Raw genomic sequence first — 12,214 nt, 5'->3', positions numbered from 1 at the left:
TAATTAAGAGGGTTTGTACTATTAGGGTTCTATTTATATGAACGGTATAAAAGTAATAAATTTTTCCGTGTATGCTAGTTTTGAAATGTCAAACATGGAATTGTAAAGTAAATTTTTACTCAATCTTGGTTATTTGTGTAAAAAACATTTTTATTTTTTAAAATCAAATGATTTATTTGAATTCATTTTTTCATTAAGGGCCTATCTAGACTATATACGAAATATGACAGATCTATTTGAATATTTTTTTTCAAGTAAAAAGGTCCAATTTAAAAAAATCTAAAAAAATGGATATATTTGAAAATGGGAATGAGAAAATAGAATATAATTGATGATTTTAAAAGGTTAGAATATGATATATTTTTTAAGACATTAGGACGAAGTAAGATGATTATTGATTTAATACCTAACAACTATTTTCTATATATTGTTCACTAGCAGCCGTTAACTACAAACTAACTGTATGCTTAACTGTCCTAAATTGATAGGCAGTTTAGGCAAATATAGAAATTTACCAAATATATGTAAAATGAGTAATTTTATAAAAATGTATAACACTTGTCCTTATTTAACGTAGTGTTGACTTTGCCTTTTATTGACAATTGCTCTGTTTTTATGTAATATAATACTCCCTCCATCCCAAAATAATAGTCCACTTTCTTTCTTTTTTGTCCCAAAACTATACTCCACTTTTTTTATAAATCACAATTTAGAATGTTTATTTTCCATATTGTCCTTATTTAAAGTGTATCATTTATTGCTATTAGCCTATAGTCATAACATTTAATAAGGTATTATAGGAAAAATAAAGATAAATTTGTGAAAAGTTAAAGTATTAATTATATTTCTTAAACTGCGTAAAAAGGAGAAAGTAGACTATTGTTTTGGGACGGAGAGAGTATAATTAATGAGGGTATCAGTGAAATTTATCATTTACGCAATAAATGACTGCCTAAAATTTGGGACAAAAAAACATCGAATAGTGCCTATTAATTTAAGACAAAGTACTAAAAGAAACTATGGATAAGCGAAGAGTGACAGAAATCTAACAATCTTAGTTATATTTTCTCAGCTTTACATATGAACTCTGTTTTTTAGTTTGTGTGGTTGAAGTCTTTTTGCTTTTGAGTCTTTGGTTGCGTTGAATTGTCGCAGTGTGTTCCGATGGAGAATAGTTGTTGTCTAGACCTTACTATATGAGGACATGCAGCGACTTGGAAAGATGCCAAAAGTTTATCACATGGCCTCACTATTATTTGGTTTATTATTATTTTTTTTTAATCAAAGGTGAAATCGACTATTTAGAGTCTCATGTTAGTTGTTAGTTATCGAGTCATGGTTCGAACCCACAATTTCTCGATATACTTAGAGACGCCTTAACCATTCAGATTAGGCCTATATTGGCATTTATTACTCTCCAATTTGCTCTTTTATGAATTTCAGTTGGTGTATTTGAATTTTAGAGCAAGAAACTGATTTGATATCAAAATAGTAAAAATTTTATATTTATTTTGCTGAAAATGACCTTTTACTTTTGCGTCAAGTCGGGGGTGAATTGACCCTTTGTTTTGTTCCAGTTCCATTATAATGTTTGATTGGGTTTTTGCGCATTGACTTCAGGTCGACGCCACAAAACAAAATGTAATATCAAAATTGTATGACAAAAATAAAAGTAATGTGAAGTGATTTAAGCACTGCTTATAACTCCAAACAAGAAAACAACATTTTAGTAATGGCGAAGCTAATGCTGCTAACAGTGTCCGTGTTGTTGTTCCTCATCCCTTGTCTTGCGTGTCCTGATGATCAGAAACAAGCCCTTCTTACATTCAAAACCTTAATCATCAAAACTCTCAACTCTTCGTCTTCGTCTTCGTCGGATTATTTTCTTTTCGGGTTGGATTCTTGGACTTCAGATACAGACTGCTGCCAATGGGAAATGGTGGGCTGTAAATCCAACTCATCAGTAGCTTCTCTTTCTCTTCATTCCATCGTCGGATCCACTAACCCGATTCCACTTCCTGCTTCACTTCTATCCCCTCTCTTTCGAATTCCAAGTTTAATGTTTCTTGACATTTCTTCTAATAACTTTGAGGGTGAAATTCCAGCCTCCATGTTTACCAATCTTACCCTCTTGGTTCATCTTGATATGCTGCTCAACCATTTCACTGGTCCCATTCCTCCACAGATTTTTCAACTGAAGTATCTTCAGTATCTTGATCTCAGTACCAACCTTTTTAATGGTATTCTCTCTGCCAAACTGGCTTCTCTCAAAAACTTGAGGGTGCTCAAGCTGGATGATAATTCTTTAACAGGAATTATTCCTCAAGAAATTGGAAATCTGACCAATTTACAGCAGCTGACCCTCCGTGGAAATGAATTCGTCGGTAGGATTCCGCGTTCTGTTCTTCACCTGCAGGAGTTGCAAGTATTGGATTTCAGGGATAATGTTTTATCAATGGAGATTCCTACTGATATAGGTGATCTGACCAATTTGACCACTCTTGCTTTGAGCAACAACAGGATCACAGGAGGAATTCCGTCGTCCATTCGCAATCTGACCAAGTTGAAAATTCTTCGACTGCAGGATAACTTACTCACCGGAGAAATTCCTATATGGTTGTTCGATATCAGCACCCTGGAGGAACTTTTGGTTGGAGGGAATAATCTGAGTTGGGTTAACAATGCGGAGTTAGTAGCACCGAAGAGTAACTTGACTCAGTTGTCTTTGAGATCTTGCAGGCTTGAAGGTGAAATTCCGGAATGGATTTCGACGCAAAAAGATCTTGATCTTTTAGATTTGAGTGAGAATATGCTCCACGGAGTATTCCCTCAATGGCTAGCTGAAATGGACCTCAGTGCCATTGTTCTGTCTGATAACAGGCTCGCGGGGCCTCTTCCTGCTCGTTTATTTGAATCTCTGAGTTTAACTATGCTTGCTTTATCGAGAAACAACTTTTCCGGAGAATTGCCACAGAATATTGGAAATGCTCATGCGATTGTCGTTTTTATGTTGGCTAGTAACAACTTTTCGGGGCTGATTCCGCAGTCCATCTCAGAAATTAATCGACTTATGCTGATGGATTTGTCAGGAAATAAATTTTCAGGAAAAGTTCCAGTTTTTAAACCCGATGCATATCTAGCATTCATCGATTTGTCTTCTAATGAGTTATCAGGTGAAATCCCTGTCAGCTTTTCTGAAGAAACTTTGATCCTTTCACTAGGAAACAACAAATTCTCTGGCAATTTACCCAAGAATCTAACCAATTTGATTAAGCTTCAGCATTTTGATATCCATGACAACAAAATTACAGGTGAAGTACCAAAATTTCTCTCTCAAATCTCATCTCTTCAAGTTCTAAACTTACGAAACAACTCCCTCAGTGGTTCCATCCCTGACGAGATTTCTAACCTCGCAAGCCTTCGAATTCTTGACGTGTCAAACAACAAACTTATTGGTGGAATTCCTGACAGGCTTGGGAACCTAATTGGAATGATAGAAACACCAAATCGGTCCGCATCAAGCATAGATTTCTTCACGCTTCCATTCGAGTTCAATGACTTGGTGGTGAACTGGAAGAACTCAAAACAAGGTTTGTCAAGTCGCAGCCTAGATATCTACTCGTTTTTGGATTTAGCGAAAAATCAACTGTCGGGCGAAATTCCAGCATCAGTAGGCCATTTAAAGGGCTTGAAGCTATTAAATGTTTCATATAACCTTTTGTCTGGTGAGATTCCAAAAAGCTTTGGTGATTTAGAGAGTGTAGAATCCTTAGATTTATCGCACAACAAATTATCAGGTTCTATTCCAGACACGCTATCAAAATTGCAAGAGCTCTCTACTTTGCGTTTGAGCAACAACAATCTCAGCGGTCAGATTCCAGTCGGCGGCCAAATGAGCACGATGCTGAACGATCCCATCGATTATGCAAATAACAGTGGACTGTGTGGTTTGCAGATTAGGATACCGTGTCCCACCGATCAGTCACCTGCACTTCCAGAGCCAACAGAAGAGGATTCATGGTTTCCTTGGGCAGGAATAGGGATTGGGTATTCTGTTGGCCTCTTGGCATCCGTAGCAATAATATTTGCGACTCGGTTAATTGAGTGGCTACCGCCCCGCAATCCACGCCGCCGCGTACGCAGAAGGCTGAGGACTTGAGTTTGGCAAGATACTTCAATATGACTATGGTGAGTCCAAATATGTAATAGAAGTACAGCAGACCAATGTAATTGAGTCACAAATTTTACAATGGAATAATTAGAATGCAATTTAATAATAAACTTGAGGCAAAATAACATGTTTGCTTCGATTCCCAACATGTTTTAATGCATCGTCGTGTAATTAATTAATTAAGCAAACACATAATTAGGCCACCAAACATTGACCAACTTCATCTCATTGCTAAACCACAACTTGTGATTTCAGATACCAAACAGAGGCAGGAATTAGTGTGCTCATTTCCTATGATAAAATAATTTACATCTCTTTTGAAAATACATATTAAGAATATGGTGCAGATTCATTATCACTTTATAAAATTAACAAACAGCATGATATGTTTGTGAGAAATATACTAACACTTGTATCAATCTCCTAAAAATGTGTTGATTCCGGCTACATTAGCACGTAAGACGGAACAATATTTTATGAATTTGTTATAACTTATGAATACATGATTCCAGAGTTTCTAAAATCTGGAGACAAAACACCAAAATGTAGGCTTCGACAAGTTTCAGTCCGACATAGGATGATGCCTCGTAGCCAAAGGAAATAATCAAATGAAACCCGACTTCGACTCCAATGCAGCTCGTGTAGAGTTTCTATTTGTAACTGAAGCTCAAAGAATTACACAGGAACACCCTCTATACATCTCATCTTCACTTTCAGTATCATCCATTTCACTATTAAAAACAAAATCCAGGGGTCAATCATCAATGTAGTATTTGGATTTAATCAGCTCACAACAATCCATGCATATCAAAGCAAATTAATGTTCAATTTCCTGCTGAACTTGCATGTACATTAATACACAAATTTAACTTTTTTTATTAACTAATCCAATAAACTTCCAAATTTCGATCAAGTAACCAAATTCTGTATTAATTGTCCTTCGAGCTTGCAAGTTAAGATGGCAAATTAATATTTAAAGCTGGAAGATTTTGGTCAAGAACTAAAAAAACGCCACGGAAACTTGCGAAAACTTCTTGTGCGAAAACTTTGAGAAATGATGTTTTGCCACTTCTCGTGGCGTTTAATATGCATATTATTCATTAAAAACAGTGTGCATAGAATCCTAATGTACCCATGAACAGATAAAATGTTGGAATTTAAAAGTTAAAAACCAACTAACCTGGATTCAAATTCTCTAATATAAACAAGTTGTTTCCCTAAGAAATCCATCCACTGCACTTTCTTCTTGTGTGAATCCAAAAAACAACAATTTTTAAGACTACTTTTGAGTTCTTGGTGTGGTTGCTGCTTCCCATCTATACTTTTTTCTTCTTCTTCTTCAACTCCATTGATAGCACCAAGTGTTTGAGCAGGAGGGCTGTTTTGTTTTTGTGTATAGATTAAAGTGGAAGAAGGGTTGGCAAAACAATTGAAAGGAGGACAGTGGATCTTGCATAACAAAACCCTCATCAACAACTCTATGCTTTCTTGATTTTTCATGTATCAAACATTAGCCCATTTCATCACCAAAATAGTTGGATTTTGATAACCAGAAAGTGGGTATCTTTCTAATTACAAGTCCTTTTCTCTGTTTCTACCAAAACCAAAAAGACAAGTCCTTTTTTCTGTTTTCTGCTTTGCAACAAAACAAATGTTTTTGTCTGCAAACCAAACCCTGAAATGACAAGAATACCCTCCACTCTTTATCTTCACTTTATTTACTTCCTCCCTCCCTTGTTGAATAAATCAACAAATCAATTCAAATCAGTGAGATTGAGAACATTAAAGACAGAGAGACACACAAATAGAGGGCTAATAATAACCCATGGTCTCTGATTTTTTGTGTCGGCGCTCACAAAACCTTTTGAGATCAAAACATCAGTGATTTTTGAAAAAATGGTGACATGGCGGCGACTTATTTATGTCAGACCTAATAAAAATATGGCCCCATGTCAGCCCATGCAAAGTGTCAAGTGACACCTCATTACAAACCTAAAAAACGATAAAATAACACGTAAATTCAAATTACAAAAAAAATTAAACTAACCCGACCTAATTAAACCCAACCCTATTAAATCAAACCAAACCACCCTAACCCACCCACCATTATCCGGCCACCACCACCCGCCACTCTCCGGTCATGACCACCCGCCGCTTAAACGGCCGAAATTTTTTCCGGCCGTTCTTCAGATCTGTTCTTCAACAAAGAACACACCCAGATGGGTCTGTTTTTCGTTGAAGAACAAACATGTACAAAATTTTATATGATTATAATATTGGAATCACATTTTGTGCTACAATAATTATAGAGGTTTAGTAATTTTTTTTCTTACCCTTCATATATATTATTCTTGTAGTAAAATATACAACGTTTTGGATTGTCAATATATGTCAACTTGAATTGCTTCCGTTTATAATGAGGTGCTGCAACAATGATTGGCAGCCTACAAGAAATTTTCATGTGGACCTGATGACTAATATTGTTATAGGCGGATTTGTGCTCTAGTGGAAGAGAAAAGAAGCTTATTAACTAAATTTGATTAAGATGATTTTTCTAATTGTTTGTGTTCTTTACAAATCAAAGAAGTCTCTAGATTAGTTATGAGCACTTCTCGGGCACTGATTATCTACAAATAGTCTTTTCATATGCATATCCATGTTTGTTCTTCGTTGAAGAACGGTTGGAACAAATTTCGGCCGTTTAGACGGCGGTGGGTGGTGGCCAAAGAGTGGCGGGTGGTGGTGGCCGGAGATAATGGTGGGTAGATTAGGGTGGTTTGCTTCAATTTAATAGGGTTGAGTTTAATTAGGTTGGGTTAGTTTAAATTTTTTTATTTGAATTTTGGGGTTATTTTGGGTTTTTTTTAGGTTTGTGATGAGGTGTCACCTGACACCTGACATGAGCTGACATGGGGTCAGAATTTTGTTAGGTCTGACATCAATATCGCCACTATGTCACCATTGTTTTTAAAACTCACCGATTGTTTTGGTCTCAGGGGGTTTTGTGAGCAACGCCACAAATATTAATGGGTTTTGTGATCGTTTTTAAACAACAGGGGGTTTTATGATCGAATCTCTAAGAGACAGGGAGCATGGGTGATTATTAGCCCAAATACAGAGAAAAAGTAACACATATATATTATAAATAGAACCATTATATCATTGTTTAAAAAAGCATCATAATACATTACAAACTTAACTCTCAAGGAGGATTAAAGTACCATCCTTCATTAGATAAAATAGAGCTAGCTTGAGTATTTCAATTCATTTTGTCAGGTTTTATTCATCGATGAAAAATTAACTATAAAAATTTCAACTCTAATTACACTAATCGGGTTAGATATTACAACAAACTAGGGCTATTTTGACAATATAATGTGTCGTCCAATATAAAATTTACACATTTAAAAAATTACAGCAACAAAAACCATAAATCTGCTGAAAAAATTTAAATTTGTGAACCAATTTTTCAAATGAAAATATAAAAATTTCCAGGTTTCGACATCACACCCATTTTGACCGAGTTCTAGACGAAAAACTACAGAGTGATCTCAAAGAACACAAAACTTCAGCTTATAACACTCAAGATTTCATACTAAAATATTACTTCGCAAAACTCTACATTTGGAGAAGATACAAGCTACAAACCCATATAGGGTAGAGAACCCATCAAAGATATAGAAACCCCATGAAGAGAAAATAAAAAAAACAAAGAAAATAAAAAAAAAATAACAATGACTAACAATCTGAGATAAAAGGTTCTTTTATTTGTTAAAAAATGGAAAACATGGAAGGTAGGAGGTGATTTTTCGCCAATATTGGCTAAAACCCACCTCCCACAAGGGAGTATGCAGCTGCCTTTGGTTTGTTAGAAGCAAGGATTTAGGGTGAATAGAGAAAAGAGAGAAACGATCTTTAATAATCCAATTAGCAACTATATTTTTGTTTCCACTAATACGAGCAACTGTTGGACTATTATATTTTAGATCTCTTTAATTGTTGACTTTGACAATAAATTAAAAGCTTCGAATTATTTTAATTAGCGTGTAGGATTATCTTAAAACACTCACGCCGTAATTTGGAGCTCTCTATCAAAAACTCAATTCCAAAGATATAATGAGGTTCTCGCGTGGGCGGATTCATGGTTCGCAAGAGCGAACAATGCCTGTCACGAGTGAGACCCAAGGCATTTCACAACCCTCATTCTTAGCTACATGTTGCGGTTGCGACTACTACAAGTCGCGAGCGCGACACTTATGATAGTTGAAGGTTCAACAGATATATTTTAATGCCATAATCGATGACTGCCATATGCCATAAACCGTTGAAGTTTTTAGGGTTAAAACATTAGGTCGTGTACGTGACTCTTTGAGGTAACGGGCGCGAATAGTGTCCTATCAATAAAAAGTGTGTCAACTTTCTAGAGGACTTATACATGGGTTGTTTATGAGCATAAATACATACTCACTTTAATTGTTTAAAGGTTACAAAAACCATTACTCTTTACACAATTCAAAGAATTCAATTCTTATTTATTACATTCAATTATTATTCATCAATTTCATATTGATTGCTTGAGTTTTTGTTGGTAACATTTATTGTTAACCATTTAGTGTGGGTTCTTGATTAGCCTTGAAAATTAAGTGTTGTAAGTTTAAGTTTAGTTTTAGAAAACTCAATTGTGTAATGTTAGGTGTTAGCTTTAAACACCAAGTTTAGTGGATTAAAAATCTCAATCTTTGATTAAGTAATGAATATAGGATTGAGTTATAATCCGAACATCTCTAAAATTACTTTGCCTATTTCTTTAAACCCTAACTTTCTCACAATCTTCCTTTAAAAAAATTTAATTTTTTAAGCAACCTTAATTCACCTCTTTATTAGGTTGCATTTGGGATTTCAATGGGTATCAGAGCTAAGTTACTCATTTATATTGCTAAATTATGAGTCCTACAATCCCAATGGCAACCAAAAACTTCTCACACATTCTTAGATCTTTCTTTGATTGTTTAAACTTGTGAAATCAAGTACTTCATGGTTGGGAGGCTCCGGTTCATTTCCAAGATGATTAACCCATTCTATGGTCAAGAGATGAATTAAGAAGAAAAAGGAAGCAAATTCTCTACCGTAAAGCCATATATGTCATTATTTCCTCACTTTGTAGAGTGGAAATTGCAAGACTAACATTGCACAAGTGCCAAAGAGATGTGGAAATTCTAGAGAATTGTCATAAAGGCACAGTGCAAGTTAAATACAAGTAGGTTAAGTTACTCATTGGTCAATATGAGGCATTCCAACACAAGGCAAATGAGAATGCCATTGATATCACAAACTGCCTTCTTGCCATTGTCACCAATATCAAGAAGATTAACAAGCATTATAGTCTGTGGGAGGTAAATGACAACATTCTTCAATCTCTACCTCTATTGCAGTGGCAGCCCAAAGTAACGGCAAATGAGGAGTCCCACAATTTAAAGACTCTAAGAACCGATGAGCTTATCGGAAAATTATTTTTCTATGAGATGACATATAGGAAGAGCATTCAAGAAGAGAAAGTCAAGGGAATTTCCTTGAAAACTTCAAAGACAAGTGAATCAAAAGTTGAAAATGAAAAATATGTCTATGATGAGGATGAAGAAGATGAAATGGTGCTAATGTCTAGAGAAGTTAAAGAAATTATGAATAGAAGAAGGGGGCAAGCACCAAGATATGAGAATAAAGGTGAAGGTTCAACTTTCAAGAAATCGAAGGTCGTTAGGAGAGACGTGACTTGCTTTGGGTGCGACAAACAGGTGTTAGGCAAAATAATACGCAGACAGAAATAATAATTTATTGATAATATAAACAATAAATAAAAATAGTAAATTCAATTGAAAATAGAAAATGTAACTAAATCGAATCGAGTCACGTGTATCACACGCTTTCCTTAAAACAGATTTGCTCTCACCGTAGGTGAATTGCAACTGTTTCCCAGGATAAAACGAAACACAACAACACCGAAGCGTTGTTCTCAACGAACCAGAATTATCGTCCGAACTCTATCACAAAGAATAAAAACTTTGGAGAGGAAAATTAAAACTTTTTTGGATGTCCTTTTGCATTGGAATTGATAGCTTTATATAGCCATCAAAATTCCATAACATGCATCTCTTTTATTGTATAATCACTACTAAAAAACAGCCATTTAGCGACGGATTTTTCCGTCGCTAAATGGCTAAATTCCGTCGCTAAACGTGTTTAGCGACGGATTAGCGACGGACAACGTCCGTCGCTAAATATCCGGTCGCCAATTTTGCAGCGACCGAATACTTTTTTTTTGCGACGGATTTAAAAAAAATTTGCGACGGATTTTGCGACGGATTTAAATCCGTCGCAAATTTTTAAAAATAAAAAAAAATTATTTTTTAATTAAAATCGTAAAATAAAATATTATTTAAACGGTCAACCACCGTCACACACCCACTGGCTATACAACACACACCCGCACTGACCCGCAAATATCGCAAATTTTCCAACTTCCTAGTAGTTCACCCATCCTTCACATTACTCCCATCCACTCCTCTTTAATTTTGTAGTTCACCCGCGCGTGACTCCAACTTATCCAGCTCAGATTCTTGTTTTATATCTATGTATATTATATTTAAATATAACAAAAAGGTACTCCCGCAATTTACTCCCATATTATATAAAATAATTATTTTTTCATACTAATTATTTTTAAATAAAATAAATTATTTTTTAATAATTATTTTAAATAAAAACAACAAATTATTACTATTACACTTTACTCCCACATTCTAATATAATAATTTTGTTATAAATAATTATTTTATTAATAAATAATTATAATAAATAAATAATTATAATAAATAAATAATTATTTTTAAATAAATAATTATTTTATTAATAAATAATTACAAAAAATAATTTTTAATAAATTGTTTTATAATTAATATTGTTTTTATTAATAAATATTTGTTTTAATAAATATATTTTTTCATTATAATTTTTTTAATAAAAATAATACTTTTAGCGACGGATTTTGTATTCCGTCGCTAAAAGTAAGCATTTAGCGACGGATGTGGTATTCTGTCGCTAAATGTATTACTTTTGGCGACGGATTACAAAATCTGTCGCTAAAAGTGAAAAACAAATTGGCGGGATGAATCTCGCCACTTTTAGCGACGGAATTTCCGTCGCTAAAAGTGGCGGGATGAATCCCGCCAATTTTCTTTAGGATTTAGCGACGGATTTTGAATCCGTCGCTAAATCCGTCGCAAATTTTGATTTTAGCGACGGATTTCAAATCCGTCGCTAAAATCCGTCGCAAATCGACTGTTTTCTAGTAGTGAATAAAGGAGACATGTTACAAAATTTAAATTGCAAGTTTTATATACCAAGTTACAAAACTTAAATTGATAAGTTAAAAAATAAAACAACGGGTGTTATGTAATTTAAAAAGAAAATTAAAAATACAAAATAAAACTTGCACAAGGCTAGTTTTATCGTTGCATTCGCGTGCACTGATCGAGCGCACACCCATTGTCCCTTGAAGTTGGTTGATTGAATTGTGAGCCCTTAGGCTTACTAGCTTGTAACTAAGATAATGAATAATTCAATATAAACTACATCAAGTGAAGTTTCCCAACCAATGTGGGAATGCATAATTTCCTTTTCAAATTCATTTTTCAAGGTGTGACTTTTGAGCATCAATTCTCATTCACCCTTTGAACTATTTTGAGCATATAATATACGGTTTTGATCTACTCACGGTAGAGAATACAAAACCACCAAGATCCGATACTTTCGGATAGTAGGTCCATCTCAAAATTAAACATTAAAATGACAAATAATTATGTCATTTTAACACCCATGTTTAATATTTTCCAACAATCCCCCACATGAATGAAATTGATGAAGTAGAAAACTGACACGGAAATGATAGAGTTCAACGGTTGGATATAGCATAGGATAGGTAGGTGTTATCTTTTGAACCTTCCCTCGAGAGAATATACTTAGCTTACTGGCGGAATAGTAGATTTG

At 34.5% G+C, this 12,214-nt stretch overlaps 2 protein-coding genes across 2 annotated transcripts; one reads left to right on the top strand and one right to left on the bottom strand.

The window, feature by feature from the left end:
* Positions 1–1,632: 1,632 nt before the first annotated feature.
* Positions 1,633–4,319, top strand: LOC126669488 (receptor-like protein 46). Its single transcript, XM_050362970.2, has one exon. The coding sequence runs from the start codon at positions 1,733–1,735 to the stop codon at positions 4,157–4,159; it is 2,427 nt and encodes an 808-aa protein (XP_050218927.1). The 5' UTR covers positions 1,633–1,732; the 3' UTR covers positions 4,160–4,319.
* Positions 4,320–4,501: 182 nt separating this feature from the next.
* LOC126669489 (uncharacterized) lies at positions 4,502–5,878 on the bottom strand. The gene is made up of 2 exons (XM_050362971.2): positions 5,352–5,878; positions 4,502–4,902 (listed from the first exon to the last, which is right to left on the bottom strand). The coding sequence occupies exons 1-2, from the start codon at positions 5,669–5,671 to the stop codon at positions 4,839–4,841; spliced, it is 384 nt and encodes a 127-aa protein (XP_050218928.1). The 5' UTR covers positions 5,672–5,878; the 3' UTR covers positions 4,502–4,838.
* Positions 5,879–12,214: the final 6,336 nt, after the last annotated feature.

Source organism: Mercurialis annua, linkage group LG2, assembly GCF_937616625.2.
Source record: "Mercurialis annua linkage group LG2, ddMerAnnu1.2, whole genome shotgun sequence".
Taxonomy (NCBI): Eukaryota; Viridiplantae; Streptophyta; class Magnoliopsida; order Malpighiales; family Euphorbiaceae; genus Mercurialis; species Mercurialis annua.
This window is presented reverse-complemented; position numbering and strand designations above follow the sequence as displayed.